This window comes from Leucopleurus acutus, assembly GCF_964270905.1.
Source record: "Leucopleurus acutus genome assembly, chromosome: 4".
Taxonomy (NCBI): domain Eukaryota; kingdom Metazoa; phylum Chordata; class Mammalia; order Artiodactyla; family Delphinidae; genus Leucopleurus; species Leucopleurus acutus.
Genome location: NC_139146.1, coordinates 126,335,145 through 126,361,472, shown reverse-complemented (window position 1 = coordinate 126,361,472; position 26,328 = coordinate 126,335,145). Strand labels below are relative to the sequence as shown.

General features: G+C 36.6%; 1 protein-coding gene across 5 annotated transcripts in view; it reads right to left on the bottom strand.

Annotated features, from left to right (window-relative positions):
• Positions 1–3,008: 3,008 nt before the first annotated feature.
• Positions 3,009–26,328, bottom strand: part of FBXW7 (F-box and WD repeat domain containing 7) — a gene marked incomplete at its 5' end in the record, with an annotated part of 206,006 nt that continues 182,686 nt past the window's right edge. For all 5 annotated transcript variants that reach the window (XM_082838428.1, XM_082838427.1, XM_082838426.1 and 2 more), the window contains 8 exons: positions 3,009–4,807; positions 5,590–5,800; positions 7,944–8,169; positions 10,179–10,360; positions 11,614–11,727; positions 12,672–12,808; positions 14,568–14,691; positions 19,856–19,990. In XM_082838428.1, the coding sequence (XP_082694554.1) occupies positions 4,539–4,807; positions 5,590–5,800; positions 7,944–8,169; positions 10,179–10,360; positions 11,614–11,727; positions 12,672–12,808; positions 14,568–14,691; positions 19,856–19,990 (1,398 nt within the window). In that variant the 3' untranslated portion in view covers positions 3,009–4,538. The remainder of the gene's footprint in view (positions 4,808–5,589; positions 5,801–7,943; positions 8,170–10,178; positions 10,361–11,613; positions 11,728–12,671; positions 12,809–14,567; positions 14,692–19,855; positions 19,991–26,328) is intronic.

Sequence of the window (26,328 nt, the reverse complement as noted above, 5' to 3'; positions counted from 1 at the left end):
TCGTTTATTGGGGGTGAATGAATAAAGTTGTATCTGAGGGAAGGAATCAGAATCAATGTGATGTGAATCTAATCTACTCGTGCCAAGCAAGCCGCTTGTTTCTGGTTTCTATTAATATGGGATGCTAGGAGTTATAGGAGACAGGATAGAGCTGGGCAGGCTCCGCCAGGTAGTTTCTCTGTCCACTTTGGTGTCTTTGTTTCACAGAGTGCAGTGAGTGCATCTGGGAAAAGTGTGCAGAAAACAAGGCACAGCCTGGGTCTGGGGAAGCTGCCCTCTATCCTGTTTCACTTCAGGGAAGAGAAAGGCACAGAGCTCTTTGTTGGTGGTGGTGGTGGGTTTTTTTTTGCGTTACGCGGGCCTCTCACTGTTGTGGCCTTTCCCATTGTGGAGCACAGGCTCTGGACGCGCAGGCTCAGCGGCCATGGCTCACAGGCTCAGCCGCTCCGTGGCATGTGGGATCCTCCCGGCCCGGGGCACGAACCCGTGTCCCCTGCATCGGCAGGCGGACTCTCAACAACTGCACCACCAGGGAAGCCCTGTTGTTATTTGATTGTAGCCGCCAATCAATTCGGAGAAGTAGAAAGGAGGCTTTATAACAGGCTAGCCCAAAAGGCATAGAGAAAATGGCTTAAAAACAGTTAATACATTTAACTAAATGTCAACTACCTTTTGAAATTAAACAAATAGGTAGGTTGAAACATTTACTTAACTTAACCATTTGGCATGTACTTGCTGTTGCAAATTAATGAAATAGCTTTGCTTCTTAAACAGCAAGGAGTTTCCAAATGGCAAAATTATAAACAATTCCAATTAAGAAAAAAGAGAGAGAGATAGTAAACTCTCTTTGCTCAGTTCAACAGGTATTTACTGAGCTTTTATGGGTTACTCTGTGTCCTAATTTTAGTTTCAGACAATGTTTGATCTTTGGGAAATTGTAACATCTAAATGTGGGGACTGCCTTTACTCCAGTATAAAGAGTTGAAAATTCACAGTTATATAAGGTGGTGAATTTCTTCATTAAGGAGGCCACAAAGCAGGGGTCCCTTTGTGACCTTTCTTCCTTCAACGACAATACTTTAATTCCTTTAGGATGAGGGTAATATTTGCCCTTTCAGGAACAGATCCACTGTAATAAGGATTATCCATTTATTCATAAATAATACTTAATGAACATATATAAAATCACTCCTAGGTGCTCCATATCTGTCTTTTACAAGGTTTCTGTAAGACTCAAATGAGAAATCTATGTGACTCTACTTAAAAAATGTAAATTGCTATATAGAAATACTATTTTTATTTCATACCTGAATGAGTCACAAATACATTCAATTGCTCCCAAATATAGCAAGTTACAATTATCTGGGTCTATTTTCTTAAAGTTGTAATAGCAGCTACCACTTAATTGAGCTACAAGTGCCAACAGCGTGCTATGTGCTTTAAAACATTGCGTTTAATCCCTACGATAACCTTAGGAGGTAGGTATTCTCTGCCTCCTAGAAGATGAGGTCAAGTAATCTGATGAAGGTCCCGTAAATATACAGAACTGGGATTTGGATTCAGGCGTATCTGTCTGCGAACTCATTCTATTCTGTTCTGTACATTTATTTTTATTGATGATGTTCTTCAATTGTATTAGAGTCAAGCCACACTTACGTTATGAAAAATCAAGCAGTTTCAAGACTACCAAGTAGGATTACAGCTTCTTCTTGATCACCGAGTTGTCCGTGTGAACAGCAGTCATGGCTCCGGGCTTCGCCCCGGTTCTCCCTAAAGCAGGCCGGGCCGCTCACCTGCACTTCATTGCCTAATACGACTTTTGTCTTTAACCATGTGGCTTTTTGTCTTTTCCCTTAACCTGTCACTTCTTTCTGATGTTCTTGTGCCTGTAATGTGCTGTGGACTAAAAAACCAAATAACCAAACGTGCTGGAAGGTCTCTAGGGCAGTGGTTCTCAAAGTCGTGTCCATACCCCACCTGGTGAGCTAGTTTAAATGCAGACTCTCGGGTCCCACCCCCAGATGTTCTCATTCAGCAGTTGTGGGAGAGTGAGGCCCAAGAATTGCTGCCTTAGGAGTAAAGAACACATACTTTGTGACTGTGAGAAATTTACTCTCTAAGTAGCATCAGTATTTGTCAACTTTCCAGTGTTCACCTTGGGCCTGGATAGTTGAGATTCCTGGAGACACACACACGGCAGAAACCTGCTACTTGAGAGGCCACCTAATTTGCGTAACTGAACTTCATTTTTTTCCCTTACTTTATAAAATGCTAGATTTATTCAATAAAACAGAGACAAAAGAGCCTGGAATTACCACAAAAATGATCCTCCCTGCCACAAATCTTGCTTTAGTCTGTCAAAATTCTAGGTTTCTTTCTCCTTAAAGGGCGTGAGTGTGAATCCTGGTGCTTGGCCAGGTACCTGACTGCTGACAAACACCTAACCCGTGTGAGCCGCAGTCCTGCCCTCATCTTTAAAGTGGAGAGAACGGTGTCTCCATCTCAGGATGGTGGGAGCTTCAGAACGAACGCATAGAAAGTTCCTGGTAAGTAGTCGACATGTGGTCACATTTTAAAAATGAACTTCCAATAGGAATTCTAGTTGTAACTACCATAAAAGTCTGGTGGCTCTTTGAGGGACCAGATTTCATACATATATACCCCGATGTAATAGAGATGAGCACAGCACCACATCCTCCTGCACAGTCTAAATAAATATAATTGGCATCTTGCAGCCCACTGTTCTTACTCTGGCTGTGGACAACAGGCCTGGAAGCATCAATTTCCATGCCGCACTACAGGGGATGCGAAGATTAAAATATCAGAGACAAACCCTAAATACTGATAATGAAGTGTTATTACCTCAGTGGAAGAAACAGGCATACTAACATGAAAAAACACATTTTATTGCACTTAAGTTATAAGAAAATAAAATTTCTAAGTGAATCAAACCATAGACACAATCCCTTTAAAGGTTGTTTTCCTCCATCATGTCAGGTTGTTACATAACTAAAATTAACCCACTTGAATCTGATTGTTTTAAATCAGACTATAAATAAAACAAACAAAAAAAATAAACAGGAGGAGGAAAAAAAGATCACCTAGGATACAGTGTTAAACCACTTTCACAGTTCAGCTTGAGTTGTGGCTCTTGGAGAATGAGGCAAACCATTTGACTTTTTCATTCATTTTGCTTGTTTGCATGTGACGCCTTTACTACAAAAACTGGATAGTTTCTGCTTTGTCAGTTACTCAGAGCAATAAAACTGTAACAGTTGTTTTCCCAAATACTGTAAAACACTAAGACTGACCAGCAACTTTATTTTAATTTTGTGTTTTATATATTTTTAAAATATTTTGTCAGTTTTATTATGTATGTTCATCCATTCACCACAGCCCTCAAAAAGAAAAGTTTCTCCACAGAACAGGCGGCAACAGCTCTGTTCCAAGGAATGTGTTTTAATTTTTGCCCAGATAAAAGAAAATAAGCTTTGCACACACTCTCAATTCTTTACTTGCAGGCAAACTTCACTCTTTATTTTCTGAAACTCTCCCATTCTCAGCCTCTTAGAGGCACAGATGGTTCAAGTTTCAGTGGCAAAAAGTCTTTTTTTTTCCGTAACCAAACTAGAGCAAATTTGGAATTCAGTCTGGGACTAAAACGTCACAGCAGAAAAAAAATAAAAAAAAATAATTTGCTTTTTTTTTTCTTTCTTTCATTTAGCAGCATAAATAAGTTTGGCCACTGGGAGTACAGTACAGGGGTGGGACACAATCCCATATTTGAAGACCTACTTCTAGCACCAGCATCAAGAATTAAATCCATCTCAGGACTCACAGAACCCAGGACAACTTGCCACCTTTGAGCAACACAGGCATTGCAGAGTGTATGTGGAAGCGACAGGAATAGATTAACAGAGGCTAATACTGTGATTGATTGACATTGGCAATGGTTGGCAAAAAAAAAAAAAAAAAAAAAAAAAAAAGCTTTTCATGATAACTGTACAAAAACAATTCACAGTAATTTTTTTCCTTTTTAGCTTTTCCGCTCCAGAAAAATGACTTTTTGTTGCAGATGCTCTCTGGTGAGAAAGTCCACCGGTACTGTGTGGATGTTACTGCAGCTTCTGTCTAGGTCTCAGTGGTGAAAGAACAGGCTAGCAGAATCTGTAACGACATCTCTGCAGTAACACTGCCCAGCGACCACTGGAGAAGAAAATAAAGAAATAATTGCACCTGGTTTGATTTCGAAAGTCTCGTTTTGCAAAGCTGCCCTCAGTCCAAAGTGAAGCTTTTTCCGGGACGAGCCGGCAGGCGCCTCTCTTGTCAGTTGCGGTTTGTCATCGCTTCCTCTTTTCCTTCTGAGTCTGTAGGTCTTTTCGCTCTGTTGCCCCAAGCCAACATCCTGCACCACTGAGAACAAGGGATTTTTTTTCTTTTTCTTTTCTTTTTTCTTTTTTTCTCTTTTTTTCTTTTGCAGGGGGAAGGGCAGGGAGTATGTCGTCTACACGTTGGGACGATGCCACCTTTCCTGCTCCTCACTTCATGTCCACATCAAAGTCCAGCACCAGCAGCTTGGTTTCCTCCGTCCCGTTGCGACTCCCTACTGCACACACCAGCTTTGTGTTTGAGGCTCTGATCCGCCACACGACTCCCCCGCTCCCCCCACTCTCCAATGTGACTAGGTTGCGAATAAATTCACCCGTTTTCAAGTCCCATAGTTTTACAGTTCCATCATCTGAGCTGGTAATTACAAAGTTCTTGTTGAACTGTAAACAGGTCACAGCACTCTGATGCTTGTTGGGACCTAGGCAAAACCAAAGGAATTTCGTTACTGGTTAGAAATCATGACTAAGGGTCAGCTATACTGTAATTTGTGGAATCTATATTGGAACACACAATAAATGAAATATTTAAAACGCTGCACATTTAGAAACTGTGTTCTGAGTATTTCAGGATCGGCAGGGATGTAAGAAAATCTGGTAGCTATTTGTAACTGAAACGTTAATCTCTGAGGGTTCTGTGTTCCAGGAAGCGTGGTTAGCTACCAGGCATACATTTTGTGTCCTGGTTGCATGAATGAGCACTTCTCTCGGTGGTGATGTAGATAGTACCAGCACCACGTATTCTGCTCATGGACAATCTATTACCCTACCACTCTGAACTAACCAGTCAGAGGCAAAGGCTGAATGGACACTATTCCAAAACTCTGCGGAAGAGACAAACTCAATGAGTAAAAAAGCTGCAGTATAGCCCACCAGATGGCCTCAATGAAAAAAACACTTTCTAAGGGCTATGACTAATAAAAAGAAGTTAATCATGATATAAGAAGTTAACACTGCTGTGCCTCATTCAGTATTAGCGGCTTTCACATGTTTCTTCCTCTAGTTCAGTGGGCACTGTGAATCCTTCCCATCCTACTTCCACTCCTACTCAAGTCAGAGTGGAAAGGCTCATAAACTTATCCAAAATAAGTTTTCATTTTGTATGAGGTTACTTCTTTCTGTGACACAAAAGCTCCATATTTCTCTTCTGACCAACAATCTCATTTTTAAGGAACACAACTAAAGGTGGGTAGCCAATATTTACCTTGCAATGTTTGTAAACACTGTCCTGTTTTGATATCCCAGATTTTAACTGTAGAATCTGCATTCCCAGAGACAAGAATGTTGTCTTTGAGTTCCATGCCGCTTGTTAATGACTGGTGTCCTGTTAACGTGTGAATGCAATTCCCTGTCTCCACATCCCAAACTCGGATTGATGTATCAAGAGATCCACTCACCACATGGATGCCATCAAACTACAACAGACACAGTTTATTAGACTAGAAGTGTACATATTCTTGATATTACTTATTGACCTTAATCCTAAAAGGGGATGCGAGTAAAGCATGAGAACAAAATGCCAGGAACAAAATGGGGTACAAGACAAAGTGCATGCAATCAAGCAACTCTACAGGGCATGTTCTCAGAAGCTTCTACCAGAAATGCTAATTTTTTATGGCCAGTGGCTTCAAACTAGATGCAGAAACAATTTTCAAAAAACCACCTAAAATGAACATATTATTTTCAGATCATCTGGCCATACTTACTAGCTACATATCATGAATGATTCAATATGGATTGCCATTTGAGTTTTACTTTCCAATAGGAAGCTAAAACTGCTGACGTGGTTTATGAATGAAGGGTGTGCTTATCAACACCTATGGCAAGAAAAGGGCTGGAGATAGCTTTCATGATACTTCAAAGTAAGTTCCATTAAAAATTGTATGTAAAATAAAAATTTCATTTACAAGAACCTAATGCTACTTAGGAAATATGCCAACAGACAATTATATCTGGAATTAGAAGTGGTGGCATTTTGAGAACAAAAGCAAACTATATACAGCATCTCTTCTCCAGCTTCCCAGCTACACCCAAAGTCAACAAATATCTACCAATTCCCAGATCTATAATGTTACCACCTCTTATTTAAATAAGATTATTAAATTCATTAAGGTTCGAACATACCACAAAACATACAAACAACTGCAGCCAATTCCCTCTCCTCCAAATTCATAACCTTTCCTAAGTTAACAGACATCTTTATTATATGTCAATATTTCATGACATGGACAGTATTCCATCAGTTAAGATACAAATACCCCAACGACAGAACTGTGAGCCCTGGGACTACATACTAATTTGCTGATTACTAACGGGCAGTAACTGGTAAACAAGCTATGTAAGTAGTAAGAAATACAGCTGACCCTTGAACAACATGGGTTTGAACCGGGAGGGTCCACACCTATACTCGACTTTCTTTTGCTAAATACCTACTACACGATCCCAGGTTGGTTGGATTCTTGGATGTGGAACTGCAGATACTGAGGGCCAACTGTAAAGTTATTCGAGGATTTTCGACTGGAGTTGGGGGTGGGGAGGGGGTGGTTGGTGCCCCTGACTCCTAAGTTGTTCAAGGGTCAACTGTATTTCTGAATTGAAAATGTTGTCTTTCACGAAACGAAACAAGATCTATTTTCTAAACTTGCTATTAATCTAGCTTATTTATGTCAAAATATGGCAATCTATTCTAGGATATCAGGTTCAAATGAAAACAAACCAAAAATCAGTTTAAGTCAAATTTACTTCTTCATGACTACAAACCAGCAGCCCTGTGACGGCAGAGCAGCTTTGTGCGAAGTTCACTTCCACTTTGAATGGGGACGGAATCACAATTACGTGGTCCATCAACTTCCAGCTATCAAGGCAAAGGGGCAGCTTTGGGCCAAATAAATCCTCTAAGGAGTTTATTAAAATCCAGGTTATTCTCCTATGAGACTATCTACCCATTAATTAACACAGCAAAATTTAAGGCCCCGAAGTCTCAGGTTCCAAGACAAATATTTGTATTTTAGAGGGAAATCAATCACAGAAAAACTGAAACAAATCATTTAAATAATTTCAAAATTTATGCTTTCTTCATGCCAATTTTAAAGTATATGTAGGGACTTCCCTGGTGGCACAGTGGTTATGAATCTACCTGCCAGTGCAGGGGACACGGGTTCGAGCCCGGGTCTGGGAAGATCCCACATGCCACGGAGCAACTAAGCCCATGCGCCACAAGTACTGAGCCTGCACTCTAGAGCCCGCGAGCCACAACTACTGAAGCCTGCGCCTAGAGCCCATGCTCCGCAACAAGAGAAGCCCGCGCACCGCAACGAAAGAGTAGCCCCCGCTCGCTGCAACTAGAGAAAGCACGCGCACAGCAACGAAGACCCAGTGCAGCCAATAAATAAATAAAGTTTATTTAAAAAATAAATAAAGTATATGTAAACGGCAGAATAATTTGATTCATCTTTTTTTGGACTGTATTGGATCAGCAATCTGACAGTGATTATGAGTAAGACAACCTTATGACTCATCAATATAGCATCTCAAGAGCAGGAGAGATAGGTCTCTTACCTGTAACGAGTAGACCCTGTTGGTGTGCCCCTGCAACGTGTGCAGACAGGTCTCTGTCTCTGGGTCCCACACCTTCACCATAAAGTCATACGCTCCACTCACAACCCTTCTGCCATCATATTGAACACAGCGGACCGCTGCTACATGACCCATCAAAACATGTAAACACTGGCCTGTCTCAATATCCCAAACCCTAAGGGTGGCATCTCGAGAACCACTAACAACTCTGTAGGGGGGAAAACAGAAAAAAGAATGTATTAGAATTTTGATATTGTGAGAAAACATGATACATAAAAAGTCTGTGGTTATGAAAACTTTTTTACCTTTCTTAAGCAGAAATACCTGTTTTCAAAATAAATACATACTATGTAAAACCTTGATATATAAACATGCGAAAGTTGAGTTACTCTGATTGGGATGGGAAGTTGGAAAGCCTAGAATTCTGCCTGTTTGATTCCTCCACCTATGAAGGACCCAGGAGCACCTTGGGGTCCTGTGGAACAGTTTTAAGACTACTGTACTGTAATTAGAAATGACAAAGAGGAAGGAGAGGAAGACCAAGTCAAAGAAGATAAAGAAGCAGCAGCGGAAGCAGCCAGCTCTAAACACATACAATAAGATCTTGATTTTAGAAATAAAATGTTAGTGTGGGCAATATGTGTGAAATGCTAATGGATGGTAGTATTCTGAAAAACTTAAATTTTCTTCTTTATTCTTTGTCATTTCCCCCTATTTTAATTATGAGCACAAAGTCCCTTCGTGACTAGGGAATTCAATAAAGGTTTTTCAACAAAACAAATCAGAATCTGGAATTTAAACAGCTAAACATATGTGCTTTACAACATCTACTCTGGTTAAATTAACCAGTTTTAAACATGTCCTCAAACAAAGGCTGCTTATGCTTATATTTAAAAATATTCTGTAGGCTACCTGGGCATTAAGACATACAGATTTTTAGAACATACACATGTAGGGGCAACGGAAATCCCTTGAAACTCTGAGCCAACATTATTCTCTTCCGAAGACCAGAGTGATACAAATATGGCAATCACCTTTGGATTACAAAGGAGAGCTGAAAACTCAGATGTCTTTAATGTCATTCCTAAGAGATTAAGAAAGGCCAGAGTTTCCACCTTTGGGACAGTAGATAATGGAAGCATTGAGAGATTTAAGTCAGAATATAATGGAAACTGAAATGCAAGGTCTCTTGACACCAATCCCCCCCAATTTTAATAGTAGAGCACACTGTTCAAAGTAGATTCAAATTACAAGTGAGAAGGTACTTTTCTGCACATATTCCAAATCTAAAGTGAAATCTGCTAAATGTAATGGTTCTTGATAAAGAAGATGCTATGGACAGAATGAATGAACGGTAAAAACTGGAGTGGATTCACTGTAAGGACCCTTCAGAGAGACCTTTTCTGACAAAGGAGGTAGAAATCACATCTGTTTAACAGGGGTACTGTGAAGACACGCCAATGGAAGATAGAAAGGACTTTAATAGGAGGGCTCTGTAGGAGGAGATAAAAGCAACAGCAAAGATGCTGAGAAGAAAAAGGCAAGCAGTCTGGTTTGGCTTAAACTATTTTGCAAACTGGATTGAGGGTTTCTTCCTTAATTCGGTAGGCAACAGTAGGCTCCCAAAGGGCAGTGGTACTACCGTAATTAGAGGAGGTTCTCTGCAGCTGTGTAAAAGGTGACCAAGTTTGAAAGCTCTGTCAGTAGTTCAGGTGATAGGTAATGAGAGAATAAGTTAAAACCCACAGGCCTCAGCTTTTGCCCAGACACAGGGGATACGATGGAGTGGGGGAAGGGTGGTGGGTAATTAAAAAGACTCAGAGACTTGAAGCCTGAATTACTGAATTTGTCCCACTACTGGAAATATATGCCCCTCCCCATTTTTTTTTGAAGATGATGAGTCATCAAAGATTTAGAACAATCAAGTAAGGTGTTAGTCAAGATCAGAGAACAGAGTTTCAAGGTGGAAGCCAACAACACATTAAATGAGGACGGAAATTTAAAGGCAATACCCTACTGCCCAATCTTAAGGCAATACACTACTGCTTTCCGAGCAGAGAAATATCTGAAGTTGAATGATGAGTCTAGTTTAGGAGCATATTATCACTATCTCTCTGTTAGACATAGTAAGTACTGTACAACTGAACTCTATACAAAAGGCCCCAAGTTCACAAGTAACAGAGAAAGAATTCCCAACCCCTACAGGGTTTCCCCTACCTTTTTTCATGGAGATGCATACAACGTACAGTGGAAGTATGCCCATATAAGGTGTGTATACATTCTCCCGTCTCCGCATTCCACACTTTGAGAGTCCGATCTGTAGATCCACTAATAATGATATTGTCTCTCATCTGTGATGACCATACTCCACCTGTGTGTCCCACTAATGTCCTCAGACACTGCAAAAACACTTAAGATGATTACTTTTGGGTAGAAAGAAAAACAATGTAAATAAGATTTTAGCAGTTCATTAAAATCTGAAGTAAAGTTATTTACTCAGTTGGAATGTTTGGCATATTAGAAAATAATTTTTCACATCAATATAACATGAGCCCATCACTGTGTATTTCTTTGTTTATTCAGCAGCACTGCATATTACACACACACACACAGTCGAGGAACAAGTATGCCGACAGTAAACCTTTCTCACTAAAGTATGACAACTCTGGCCTGGCCTCTTTGATAAAATAATACTAAAATTGCAACTTGGTTTCTTCCATGGGAATGAATTCAGTGAAAGAATGCCAACAGAGTTGGGTGTGGCTACATTCCACATTTCATCTGAATCTACCCCAAGGCAGTAGTTAGGGTACTTCTACGGCAAGGTACTTCTAGACAAGTAAAGACAGACACTAAAACCCTGAAATAAATCCAAAACTAATATTACACTACGGAAATACGAAGCAGTTTTAAAAAAACTTTTACATCTGACTTGGAATATTTAGAAGATTCTTGCCCAAGAATCAACATGTTATAAGACATTTTAAAAGACAGATTTCCCCCTCCCCACACACTTTCTTCTATTCTTTTTTAGGTGGTCAATTACCTAATTCAAGAAAATATTTTCCATTGGACAGATAAAAATAAGTATTCAGTAGAGAACCATTAAAGTATAGTATTGTATGAAGTGAAACTGACTGCTTGGACTGCTTTGTTTCCTTCAAACTCCTATTTACATAACTAGCCTGCTTAACTTCTATCTTACAGGGTTTGAGATAAATCAAAATTAACATGATTTATTTAACTTTTAAACTCCAGGTAGGTTATCAACAAAGTTTACAAGGAAAAAATATATCCCTCAGTCATAGTTTTGAAAAAGATTAAAAAGGAAGGAGATATAACGTTTATGGTTAATAAAAGTGGAAAAATTAACCCCCAAAAAAGAAAGAAAAAAAAGCACATCTGTAAAATCTTAAAATAGCTAAGTCACAAAGATAGACAAACTATCTAAATGAAGAAGAAACTAATGACATCCCTATCATGAGAAACATCATTTTCATGCCAAGAAAAAAGCTGAATTAGAAGCTCTGATAGTTGCTATCAAAATAAGCTAGACTCAAAAATGAATCCTTGTTTTCCTTTCACTGGCTGATCCTTGTAAAGGTAGGTACCAAATGGTGACTTTACGAAGTGTAGAGAGAAGTACACTTACTTTGCCTGTGACTGCTGACCAAACTTTTAAAGTGTTGTCATCAGAACCACTAACTATTCGGTTACCACAAAACTGTAAGCACGTGATCACGTGATCATCATGTCCTTTCAGCACCTACAACATAGATGTACAGATCAGAAGTATGTTACTACATTATGTTTTTTAAAATACTAGTGAAAAGAAAAATGAGGCCATAAATAGCAACAGTAATCCATAGTCTATTTCCAGAGTAAAAATTTGTATAATATATGAAGCATCCTTCCTGGCAGATGAATTAAGTATTAAACATTTTATTATTTCCATATTCTATTATTTATACTTGAGACATCAACTATTAAAATTTTACTCAGTCAAGACCTCATAAATATGGTTCAAACACAAACGTATTTTATAATCATCTATTTTATCCACTCAAACCAAAAGAATATGCACTTAAGTTGTGCAATTTTGACACACAAAAGTACCTACTAAGTAGAAAGACAATAATCATCAACTTTTTCAACTTAAACAGAAAAGCCTGTCATAATGTATACGTTTTAATACAAAATGTCTCCCCAAATTGCTTTTTTTCCAGTTGAAAAAAAATAGCTAAGGATTTCAAGTATTTTTGCCATTCTTTATATAATTGAAATGTTATAAGGCAGAAAATCAGAATTATGCTTAAATTTATAAAATTAAAACACACAAAAGCCATCAAAAAACCCCCCAAACATGGATACTCCTCAAAAAATCATGTTTGGTCAGAGAGGGAACAAATTCTTAGGTAGTACGTATATGACACAAAATTCAACAGGATATTCAGAAATTTTCATTTACATGCAATAGACAGAACAACACGTAAGTCAATTCGTCTTTTATTCAAGTACAGTTAGTTGTCAGACTAGAGATATTAGCACAGAGGAATACTGTCAGCTACATTTTCAGTTATTTTAAAATATATTGTCTTCTTTCTATAGGACATAGGTTGTCAAGTTATACTACTTGTCAGATATGAAAGAGTACACTACGTACTAACACTGATTAATGGTTTCTGTTACATCATGCAAGAGTTCAGTTACCTTAGGGGATTTGAGTTCTCCTCGCCTCCAGTTAGTATCAATTCTGTGCTGCCTGATGTATGCACTCTTCCATGGACTGTGTATGAAACCTGGTTTTATTACTTTTCTTCTCTTGATGTGCAATGGTTCATCAATACCTAAGGTTTAGAAAATTTAGAGTATAATTGCCTTCACCAATAATACAAATTACACATTTTATAACGCATCTCATTTTCTCCTATGCTGAAAACCACTGAAATGCAGAACACTAATTTCTAACACTGTTATTATGAGACACTAATGTAAATTTGCAATCTGTATAGCATGTTGTCTACTGACTATTTCATTTCTCTCAGAATAATTCTATGAAATGTTGGTGAGGATGTGGAGAAATTGGAACCCTTGTGCAATGCTTGTGGGACTATAAAATAATGTTGCTGCTATGGAAAACAGTATGGTGGTTACTCAAAATAAATTAACCATAAAATTACCATATGATCCAGCAATTCCACTTCTGAACATACACCCAAAAGAACTGAAAGCAGGGACTTGAACAGGTATTTGTACATCCATGTTCGTAGCAGCATTATTTATAACAGCCAAGAGGTGGAAGCAACCCAAGTGTCCACTGACGGATAAATGGAGAAAAAAGTGTGGTATATACATACAATGGAATGTTTAGTCTTAAAAAAGGAGGGAATTCTGATACATTTGGATGAACCTTGAAGACATTATGCTAAGTGAAATAAGACAGTCACAAAAAGACAAATACCATATGATTCCACTTATATGAGGTCCCTAGAGTCGTCAAATTTATAGAGACAGAAAACAAAATGGTGGTTGCCAGTGCTGCAGGGAAGAGGAATAGGGAGTTACTGTTAAATGGGTATGGAGTTGCAGCTGGGGAAGATGATAAAGTTCTGGAGATGGATGGTGGTGATGGTTCCATAGCAAAGTCAGCATACTTGATGCCGCTGAACTATACACTTAAAAATGGTGAAAGTGATAAATTCTATTTTACGTATAAATTATCACAATTTTAAAAAGTCATTAAAATAATGATTCTATGAGAAGGTAAGGCAGGGATAATTAATCCCACTTTATATGTATCTGAGAAAAGAAGGTTTCACTGAGTAGTCCAAGCCACGGGCAGGGCAGAGGCAGGATTAGAAACCAAGTATCCTGGATCTTTCTTTACCTCTCAGCTTTACTAAAGAGAACCTATAGCGCATCTGTCTTACACTCTATGATTCTTTCTTAAAAATTTGGCTTGTTGAAGGCAAATAATATTTTTTTCAAAAGTAATATTTTTCTAGATGCTTGCTGGAAAGAAAAAATGTCCTTTCTTAATATGGATGATACCTACTCCATTACTAGGAAAGGGGATTTTTTTTCTTTTTTTTTTTTAAACAGGTCTCAGAACACAGGCTCCATGGTGGGAAGAAAATGGGACTTTACTACTACATCCCCAGGATTTAAGAATATCTAGCACATAAGAGGTGCTCAAGAAATATTTGTGGAAGAAATGAATAGACTACAAATATTTGAGTATTTAATTGCTAATTTAATTTGGGGGTTCTCTTTAAGTTGTCCTCATCTTGACTTTCTCATTGTTTATTAATTCTACTGGAGACTGGGAAGCAAATGAGATATATTCACTATTAGTTACAGTGCTCACTAAAGGGGTTAGTGGCAAGATTTGGCACATCTGAACGTGTGGAATAACCTGTGGATTTTATGTAAGTAGGTGAATGTAAATGAAGACGCAGTCTTGATTCTCTGATAGGCTGCCAAAGTTCTCTTTTTTTATTTATCCACCACTTTATTCTATGTGCACATAAAACTTATTATTATTTTTCAGAATCACTTTGCTTTCTCGAACTACAAATATTTTCTCTCTGTGATTTTGAACCTTACCCTCTTCTTTACATTTCTCTCTCCAGAGAAGGTTGTCTTCAGCCAAAATTCTCCAGTAGCGACACGTCTGAGCCGCTTGTAGCAGGTCTTTGGGTTCCAGGAATGAAAGCACATAAAGTGCCAGCTATGAAAAGAAAAAGCATAGTATACCATGTGTCTCTTTTTAACGATAAAAAATAAGTTAATTATTCCCAATGGTATAAAGTACTTATAAATGTAATATAATTTTACATTCTAATTTCTAAAATTATGAAAGGCAGTACCTTCTAATATTCAATTTTAACAAACACATACCAGATTTAAAAACATCCTATTGGTTTTTATGAACTTCACCCCACTAGCTCCTCACCTCTTCAAGGAATACTTATTAAACCTCTCTGCCTCTTCTCTTGCCTTTGCTCTGTGAACCTCATCTCAAGAATTCTACTATTTATTTATATATTTTTTACTTTATTAGTTGTTTAAATTTTGTCTTTTTCTGTCCTCACTACAATATAATTTCACTTAAGAAATGAGATTCCTGTATACTCTGTGTGGCATAATTTCAGAATCCTTCAGATAGTTAGATATAATTAATAGTTCTTTATCGTATCAAACTGTTTATATCACAGTGATGTACTTTTCAAACATTTAATCCTTTACTGTAAATAACAAAAAGGAACAATTATTAAACTGCTTCCTAGACCTATAAAAGTAATTGGGTTCTAATTCCTTTATATTGCTTATGGAGATTTTCTGGATGGGCCAGATAGAGTTGTATATTTGAGCTAAGTCTTTGATATATCACTGATTTAAAAATTTTGTTTCCAATACTTGCAAACCATCAATTTTTCTTCCAGTGTGTAAAGTCAATTCAAATAAATAAAAGAAAAGGAAATAGAAGAAAAAGGAGAACAACAGCTTCCGACTATGCTCGTTCAATTAGCCTCACAAATCACATAAAAATTTAAATTATGATATTAGGACAGAATGATCTAAACAGAACAGTAAAGTTTACTTTTCACATAAACTAAGTTACAAAGATTAAAACAAACTATCATTTAAAGGACCTAGGGTCATACAGGGAGTAAAAAAGCACAATCTGAATTATTTTTTGATGCTAAACAGGAATTACATGAAATAAATTATGTTTTCCCAATGACTCTGTATCAATATATATACAGAGTTCATCATTAATCACATATTTATTGAGTATATTCTATATAGAAAGTACTTCAACCAGTCAGTATTCAACTTAATACTACTACTGACAAATGACAGTGAAAAACTTTTTGTGGAATAATTATTTTTGGTCTATCAGAGAAGACCATTCAGTATTATATACAGAAATGGAGTCATTTAAAATGAAAAGGCATAACTATATTAAACAATCTATATATGCGTGTGTGTTCACATATACAAATATACACATACATACATAACTCAACAATATATTTTTAAATGGATACCCCATAAACCAATTAATTTTGAAATTATCAATCAATCAAAGCCTAGACAAGTTTGCTTAGTGTCAGTCTAACAGCATACTATTAATCTTCTATGTGAAACTGATATTTAACATTGAAATTATCAGGCACAAAGTTATATTTGTGGAAAAGAGATGCTAGTTAATGCCCAAGATATTGAGAATGGTCATATGAAAAAGCCTACTCTTATTTTAGCTATCCAGCTGAAGCAGAAATCAGGTAAGTTATAGAAACATTCAATGGATCCTAAATGCTAAGAAACAAATCCAGAGCAGGTTAGATTTATCCCCAAATCAACAGGTAAAATTTCTGTCATTACTGGTGATTAAGAGATCATCTAGTCCAGTGTCTGCATGCATTAAAAAGAAATGTAAAGAAACACTCAGGTGCTAAAGAAATTTGAAGTGCTAACTCCATAGGTAACTGGTACCCGTTCCTTTAGAACAGCAAAGTCCCTAACTCAACCATAAACTTCAACTTATTAAATGTTTGTCCATGCCATCAAAACATCCCTATATTATAGAAAATACACATAGCATGGGACTTCTCTCGTGGTCCAGTGGTTGAGAATCTGCCTTCCAATGCAGAGGACAAGGGTTCAATCCCTGGTTGGGGAACTAAAATCCCACATGCCGTGGGGCAACTAAGCCCACGCTTAGCAACTACTGAGCCCGTATGCCACTAGAGAGCCCGCAAGCCGCAACTACTGAGCCTGTGCACTCTGGAGCCCGCACATCACAACTAGAGAGAAGCCCACGTGCCACAACTAGAGAAGCCCGTATGCTGCAATGAAGATCCCTCATGCCGTAACTAAGACCTGATGCAGCCAAATAATAAAATATTTTAAAAAAGAGAAAATATACATAGAAAAATATGAATAAGAAAATCAGAACCAGGAAAAATATAAATAGAAAAGGTTTAAACTAGAGGAAAAGTAGAACACAAATATACTGGCAACAGTATTTTACATGGTTTTTTAATTAGGCTGCCAAGCAAAAAGAAAACAGCAATTAGTTATACCAGTTCCTCAAAGGAAACAAGGTTTTGTCATGTAGGGTTCCTTATAGGGGACAGAGAGTGGGCACTGTCCCAAACTACATCTCTACAATACCACAGAGGGGGTTACAGGTTTCTTGGAGCCAAATCAAATGGTCTAGCTAATGCAGTTTTCTATTAAATTGTATTAAAGGTAAACTCTAGATTAGTAATTCTTCCTAAGGACTACTTCCACACAAGAGAATCTCTTAAATTGAAAATTCATTTCAGATAATTATCTTTTCTTTGGCCAAACTTGTCATTTCAATGAGAGTTGCTGTTTTTTGTTTTTCACTATAACTTATATTGGGTTGGCCAAAAAGTTCATTCGGTTAGTGAATACATTGTTCAGTAAAATTCTTGGTGAAAATGAAAAAACGTGTCTTCTATTTTTACTTAAAACCGAACAAACGTTTTGGCCAACCCAATATAAAAGACCACCATATTATATTTAAAAAGTAGCTAATACTTTCCCAGAATTGCTATATTTCAGTGGATTGAAATAGTGAAAGAAAAAGAAAAGAAAAGAATAAAGAAAATGTTGGCCAATCCTATGTTAAGAATTTAGGTTTTGTTCTAGATCATCTACTGCATCACTATGCTTTTCTTGGCATTTACTTACAAAATAAAGATAGTGCTCTTTATCACAAGTCTCCCATGTGAGACTAGTGAGATTTCTGTCAAGGTTTTTGAGATTAGTAAGTAAATGTTGGTAAAGAGCTTTGCGATCTGTTGAAAGGAATTATAAGAAAATTACTATAAGTCCATTTCCTGACATGAAGGTAATACTATTTTAAATAATGATAGTACTTAGTCTCCAATAAGATGTTAGTTTCCTTGAGGACTTAGATCTATACCATTATTTCTCTACATATAAAATAAAGCATTTTTCAAAACAGAAAACGTTTTTTCTAGCAGTTAAAACTATATTCAATATCCTTTGATAAACCATAATGGAAAAGCATATGAAAAAGAATGTATATGTATAACTGAGTCACTTTGCTGTATAGTAGTAATTAACTCAACACTGTAATTCAATATACAATACTATACTTCAATAAAAAACAAATTAAAAAAGATGGGGGGACAGGTGCCATGCTAAGTCAGGCTCACTCATTCTATCTAGCAAAACTTCTTTCCCCTCAGGCAATCTTCAAAGGAACACTTAATTCAAGAAAATCTTTACTGCCCTGGTTATGGATAATTTGTGCTTAATTTTTAGATTCTTAAGAATACTTTAATATTCTTTTGATTTCAAATCATGTTTTTTTTGTGTTACGAAGCTTCTATGGAAATCCAAATAAAGAAAAAACGAAACAAAACAAAAACCTCACAATCTTTAGACATAAGAGGATAAATTAGACTGAGAAAAAGTCTATATTTTAACAAAAATACTACCTTCTAAAATATGAAGGATATCAAGGAAAACTATGAAAAATATATCAAAGGAGAATAAATTCAGTTTCAGTCAAATACTTATAAAAGTGCTTCCTATTATTACCACGCTTCTGGAAGCAAAGAGAGAGAGCTTATGCCACTTTCATAAGCGAAATCTATCCAAAGAGTTCAGTTTTAGAATGAGCCATCAAGAATAAAGATTTTTTTTTTCTGGGACAATGTCATTTTAAAAATCACTCCAAAGAAGCAACATCTCAGGAAAAAGATATTTTTTTCCACTTTGCTTTTTCCTGTAGTTATGCTTAATTTTATCCATTAACTATGATGAAACCATTTTATTAATATCCGTTGTGAAATTAGTACTGGGACTATCTTTAACGCCCTTAGGATATTTAGCATGGGTATCTGAAAAAAAAAAAATCAACTTCCTTTCTCTTCAAATTTGAAGTTTCAGGACCATTTGCATTTATATTTATATTAACATAAATGGTATTTTATATTGTCTTCTTAGCTGATCTGTGTATGATTAGTGGCATATATAAAACTTTTGTGAAAATATAAATCATGGTAACATTGATTATTTAATGTTATCTTATTTCTGTTTGCTGACAAAAATGAAACTATGAAGGCTACAACATCAGTAAAAGAACTACATCTAAACTATGCCTCATTTACATAGTCAAGAATGCACATGTGATCATAATCAATCTATGATAAAAAATCAAAGATGTTTTATTTTATATAAAGATATTAAAACAAATGGGCATAAATAATTCTAAAAGAAATACTATAAGAATGTAACTGGTATGGGAAATCTGTGATTGTGTGTGTGTGTGTAATGCGGCAGAAAGGGGAATGATTTATAGAAGACGACGTACATGTAAAATTCCATACACTTCAAAATAATTACATAATGTAAGTCACTGAGAACTACTATCCAATAGAATCATGAAACTATTAGTCTTGAAGGGACTTAGGATAAACAAAAAACAAAATAAGAAAAAAAATATTGCTGTTTTAATAAAATCAGAATTAAAAAAAATCTACTACTATAAATGAACATACCAAGACAACTAAAGGTTGGACTTCAAATAACCTAGGAAAAAATCTTGGTAAAGAAACAGTCAAATTAACGAAACTCAATAGCTTAGTCTCACATATGACTTATTCCAGTGATGGAAAGAAGACACTTAGTCTGTAAGTATAATTTAATCTGAAAATTATATTAAGTCACAGCACCTTATCATTTACAGCCCCCTGTAATACTAATTAAGAGTGTTAAACTGACAATACTGAATACCATAATTAGCATGACAATGTCTAAAGATGGTAGCTGTTGATTTATATTTTCAAATAGCACTAATGAAGAATATAATTGATAATCCTTACCTCTTTAGGGAGCAAGGAAATGAAGTCTCGCTGAAACTGGGGTTCTATCACTTGCATCATATGTTTTACTTGTGTTGGTTCACAACTATCAATAAGTTCATCTAAAGCAAGCAATTTCTCTGGTCCACTCCAGCTCTATCAAAGAGGAATTGGAAATTTTTATCTATTATTTTAATAAATGTCTCAAATTATAAACTCATAAAGGAAAATCCACATCCACACACAACATAAAAAGTGGCTGCTTACAGTAGAAGGCACTGAAGTGACAATCATTTAGTCTCATCAAGTTTATTAGCTACCTTTATTGTGTAAAAGTTTTTTTTAGGTTTGATAGACAGAAAAATATTTTTGCATTGTATTATTATAATTGTTATATGTTCGTCCATCTACCACCAAGATACTGGTTGAGAAACCAAAATTTTATTCAGAAACATCGGTTTGGGCCACTAAGTAAATGAATTTTGACAGATGATTTTCCTTTCTTCCCTTTCTTTCTAGTGGGCACCATAAAACTTGATGGTTTTAGTAAGGCACTCTTCTGAAACTGGCAGCATCAACTAGAGAAAAATTAATAACTGGATAGACTGCACATCTGACAAGTGTCTTCTACAAATTAAAAGGGCTTTGATTTGCTATGTGAAAATAATTTCAAATAAAAAACAGCAAACAAGGGCTTCCCTGGTGGCGCAGTGGTTGAGAGTCCGCCTGCCGATGCAGGGGACACAGGTTCGTGCCCCGGGCCGGGAAGATCCCACATGCCGCGGAGCGGCTAGGCCCGTGAGCCATGGCCGCTGAGCCTGCACGTCCGGAGCCTGTGCTCCACAACGGGAGAGGCCACAACAGTGAGAGGCCCGTGTACCGCAAAAAAAAAAAAAAAAAAAGAAAGAAAACAACAGAAAATGGTAGCTGACTTAATAGTAAAATTAGAATATGAACAAAGGCTAAAAGAGGGTAAGAAATAAAGTATATGCTATGGAAAACCAAAAACAATTATACCTCAAAAATATGAGCTCCTTTAAACCATACTAAGGGGGTTGTTTCCCCAGTGTGGAACACCTGCACAGAAATGCCATGATTCTTAAAAGGAGAAACTAAAAAGCCGCATGAATCATTTAAAATGTTAGGACCTCCCCTCACAAAAATCAAGTAAAACATTTAAATAACCTTGAAACACTTAGGTGAAAAAACATCCTTGAGCAAGCTGATATAGTACCTTTGTGAATTATTATGTCCACTTTGGAAGTGGGAGAAGAGAGAACAATAGGTGAGGTTTGGAGCTAGAAAGATCTGGATTTTGACATTCCCTTTCTTGCTCAAACTAGGAACCTGGATTTTGTAACATGTGAAATAGATAATAGTTGAAAACTGAGATACTGAGGATACTGGAAGCCTTATTCAGAATATCACTACTTTTTAAAGTATTTCTTAAAATATTTATCAGAATCTACAATGAAATCTCATCTCTTCTTTCCTATCATAAAGTGTAGACTACACTAATACTAGCAAACATTTCAGTAGTATTTCCACAGTACTACTATATATGTATATCTCACTTAATCATCAATAAAAACCCTGGAGAATATCCTCATTTTACCATCAAATATGAGGAAACAGAGGCTCTAATAAGCTGTGTCCTTTCTTTTTACTTTGACACATACATATACCCAGAACATTCTCCTTGAGTACTCACTGTGTATCCTTTTTGGTTAGGGTGAGGATTTATACATAGAAGTTAAAAATACTCATATACATGTATATGCACACACATGACCAGTTAAAAGCAGTTAATTTGAAGTTTATTTCACTCCATTTCCCTCACATAGCTTCAAATCCTGGTTCAAAACTTAATACCTCTTTGACAAAACTCATGCTGATCAATCGCCACTCATCCCTGACAGTACCAATACTATAAACTCTAAGTTACTGATTTATATTCCTCACAGGATTTGAGGTGGGTTTTTATAATATGCTGTTCCTCTCCATCTACATTATAAGAATTCATGGACGCTAGTATAAAAACATGCCCATTTTGGGTGATGGATAACTATGCTGACTTGATTAAAATGCAGCTTTAATTAAGACACTTGATAGAATAATTTTAATGTAAACTTTTTAATCTCCTTTGCATATATGAACGCCAGCTTTACAGATATTTTTGGAAATATTTGGAAATATTTATGGTTAAATAAAGGTATGTGATCTTCTATGGTAAAAAGATAGTGAAACATCTTTTAACATATTACTAATTATAATTTATATTCTATATAATTTAATATATTACTATTCTATATAAATTACAACTATTATGAATATTTCTAATTAAAGGTTAACATACTATACAAGTTTCATGTTTTGTTTTTTTTCAGTTAACATATTATTACAGTGTTTAAAAAAGGAAGGAATAGAAAAACAGTATCAATACATGGTATATAACTGCCAACAGATGAAAAAATATCCTTTCCAGGATTTTAGGGGCTGGAGTATAGAACGAAAAAAGCCAGAACAGAAGATAAACAATTCAGATCTTAGGTAAATGTTAGAAACTGTGTCAGAAACTTCTATATATTTAAGGCAAAGTCCATGATGAAAATTATGCCCATAGAGCAAAATGCTTCTAAGACTTTAAACAATATTTTTATTCTGTTTTAAGATAATATTTAATAAGTTAAATAAAATTTAAATTATATTTCAATTTGAATTATACATATATTCAGCAGATGTTACTTTGTGACATTTTACTGAAAAGTATACAACTGACAAAGATTAGTAACAAGCTGTAATCTACAAAGTAAATGAGACTGTTTTCACTGACCATACATATTTGACAGTCCAATTACTTTAAGTCACATCTCTTAGATGGTTCCAGCAAAGGTCTGGACCATGTAGTCCCTAGCTTTTCTCTCTCCAGCCTGGATTTCTTTCCTGAACTCCAGACCTGTTTATAAAATTGCTTATTCAACATGTATTCTTGGGTATGTAATAGAAACTATATCCATGACCTTTCTCTTCAAATATGCATGTCCACAATCTTCCCTATTTCAGTAAGATGTAACTCTTATTATATTAGTTTGTTCAGGCCCAAAGCTCTGGAGTCATCCCCAACTCTCTTACTTTCACCATCAGATAGTTCTGATCCATCAGTGAATTCTAAGACCTTAAAATTCAAAATATACCCAGAATCTGACTATTACTACATTGGTCTAAGCTACTATTGTCTCTCACCTGGGTTATCCCTATAACCTCTTACCCAGTCTCCCAGCTTCCCACCTTTGCCCTCCTAGTTCTGTTCTCCACAAAGCAGTCAGAGTGACCGTGCTAAAAGTCACTCACTCACTCTTCTGCTTGAAGCCCTCCAGTGGCTTCCCACTTCACTCCAAGTAAAAACCAAAGTTTTCAGGTTGGCCTACAAGGTTCTAATTTCCTATTCCTTTCCCTCGCTTACTCTACTTTAGCCATAGATACTCTTTCTGTGCCTCAAACACACCCAGCATGCTCTGCTTCAGAGCCTTTTCACTTGCTGATCCCTGGACTATTCTTTCCCTAGACACCCACGTGCTTTACTTCCCTACCTCCTTCTCTGAGACCTTCTCTGTGCAATTTTCTAAAACTGCAAACCAGTTTGAAATCCCCCAACCCCCTCCCTTTCCTGACTAGAGTTAAGTTCTCCAAAAAAGGGTTTTTGTCTGTTTTGTTAATTACTGTATCCCAGATCCAAATTAGGGCCTAGCACCTGACAGATACTCAGTAAATATTTGTTGAATAAATGAATGAATCCCCAAAGAGTCAGGAAATACTGCACCAATGCTATCTTAAAACTCTTTCTTGGGCTTCCCTGGTGGTGCAGTGGTTGAGAGTCCGCCTGCCGACGCAGGGGACACAGGTTCATGCCCCGGTCTGGGAAGATCCCACATGCCGCGGAGCGGCTGGGCCCGTGAGCCATGGCCGCTGAGCCTGCGCGTCCGGAGCCTGTGCTCCGCAATGGGAGAGGCCACAACAGTGAGAGGCCCGCGTACTGCAAAAACAAAAAAAACCAAGAAAAACAAAAAAAAAACCCTCTTTCTTGAGAAAGTTTCTAATCTATGTACCTGATGGTATCACTGGGACTTGCTTGCTTAGTCTGGTTCCGAGACTGGTTCCCAGTTTTGATACATACACGATTTAACAGCAAGGGAAGGATGTATTAACTTGAAAACCTTACAGTTAATGACTATATTAAAATAAAAGAATATTTTATTATTATCGGTGTGGATTGTTGAACCCACACCAATCTTTAATGAGGACTGGAGGAAAGAATACCAAATTGGGGATCAGGAAACAACTTTTGGAGAAGATAACTGCCACTAATTAGGTTACAATTTACCTCTGCAGGCTTTAGTTTCTTTATCTGAAAAAGTGCTGGAAATTCTGATAATTATTTTATTTCTGCTCTGAAAAGTAGTTCTTCTGGAAAAGAATAAAGCACTTTCCTTTGGTCTTTCATGGTAAAGTTACTGGGAACACATTGAAAGGGACAGGAAAAACATTCCAAAATCAGAAAGAATCAAGATAAACAAAATTTAATTTGTGGACAAAATTGCAAATGCAAACTTGAAAATTCCCCATGGAAGCGGTATTTGATTTCAGGTAATCAGAGAATACCTGAAGGTAGTAGAGAAGAGTAGAAGGAGCACTGAACCGTAATCAGGGGCCAAGGTTTCACCAGCAAACTCACTGTGGAACTGCAGGGAAGCCCCTTAATTAGTCTGCGTCTCAGAGACCCCACCTGTATAATGAGGGGCTTGGCCAGACCAGGGGTTCCCAAGTGCTGTCTGAGTGGTGCAAGAATCATGGAGTCCTCCAGCCCACCATCAAAGAGTCTGATTCAGTGGTCATGGTGGGGCTGAGGGCAGTTTATGCTTTAAATAACCAACTCATCCCGTATGGATGTGGATGATTCACAAACCAGCAGTGGTTATTAGTCTGGATGATCCTTGGTGGTATCTCATTCAGATATATATATATTTTATGACTTTAGGCAGTCTAGCACCTGCATTTCATGTGGTAAAGAACTCACTTCTCTAGTACCTCCAGAAGATGGTTACTTAGTCTGTTTGAACAGTTCCAGGAGTGGAGACTTACTAGCTCCCATTCTACTCTGGGTCAGTTCAAATTGTTAAGTTCAACTTACACCAAAATCTGACTCAAAGAATATGATCCAGGTTTTGTTTGCTGAAGAAACCAAGAATCAGTCTGATTCTACTTTTACACAAAAGTCTTTAAAACGTTAGACAGAAACAACATTTTTCCCTTAGTCTTCTCTGGCTAAATACATGACTTTCTTTAACTCTTCATCACCCAACAGGGCTTCTTGATCATACTGTTTCAAATACAATGGCAAAGTATTACTGAATTCATTTTCTTTTGGTACCTTGCTGTTTTAACATGTCGTTGGCTAGCAAATAAAAGAGATCCAAATAAGTTAGAAAACATGTACAATTTCTAAGTGTTACCATAAAACTTGATTAAGTCCTTCAAAGGAATAGTTTTTACTCCACTTTTAATTTCAAAACACAGAAGTATTTTCTACTTTATCATTCAAAAAAATATTATGGAGTATAACAGGCATTTTCAAAGTACATTCATAGTTTTAATACAATACAAATATGCTTTGATTAAAATAATGCTAATAATGTTAATCTGATGACATTTGCATGAAGCTAGTGTTAATAGCTTCTTTTAACACCTGAGAAAACTGAGGTTCACAAAGGCTATTTCTTAACCAAGAGAGGAAACTAACATTTATTGAGTTTCCACTGTATTTCCAAGAACAGCTTTAAGCACATTTACATGTTTTCTCCCTTTCGACAACTTTTTAGTGTTATATCTATTTTACAGAGGATAAGAACACAGGCAAAAGTAGTTACATAATATCAATGAAATTACCCAGTTATTAAGAGGGAAAGCCAGAATTTGTACTAAGAGCTTTTTCTTCTAAGTCAAAGTGCTTCTCATTATATCAGGATACCTCTGAATATCAATTTCAACATCAGAGAATGTTGTTATTGGTGGCTTTACCTAGTCTACTATTTGCAAGTGAAAAACTATATATTAACACTCAAATGACATAAACAAAATAAAAAAGTGACCAATCCTCTTCCCCCAAATTAACAATCTGAAAGCATCAACCTGGGGCTGCCAAAAAAAGCAGAATCAAGGGCAACTGAAAATTCAAACAGTACAAAATTTGTTGTTTTTTTTTTTTAGTTTTGTTTTTAATTGGTACTTCTATTTTAGAGTGGCATTCTGTTTCAGTTTCCCTTTTCCTAAAATGGTGTATCATTTGTTCTCATTCAATTTATAAATTGAGTACAGAGTACTTTGTCAGAATAGATGGAGCTGGACCGAAACAATGCTGTATCACCATCTTAGGAGGAATAGCAGAACAGTAAGGGGACAAGCTCTCCCATTTTGCTTGTTATGCCACAGAAAAGTCA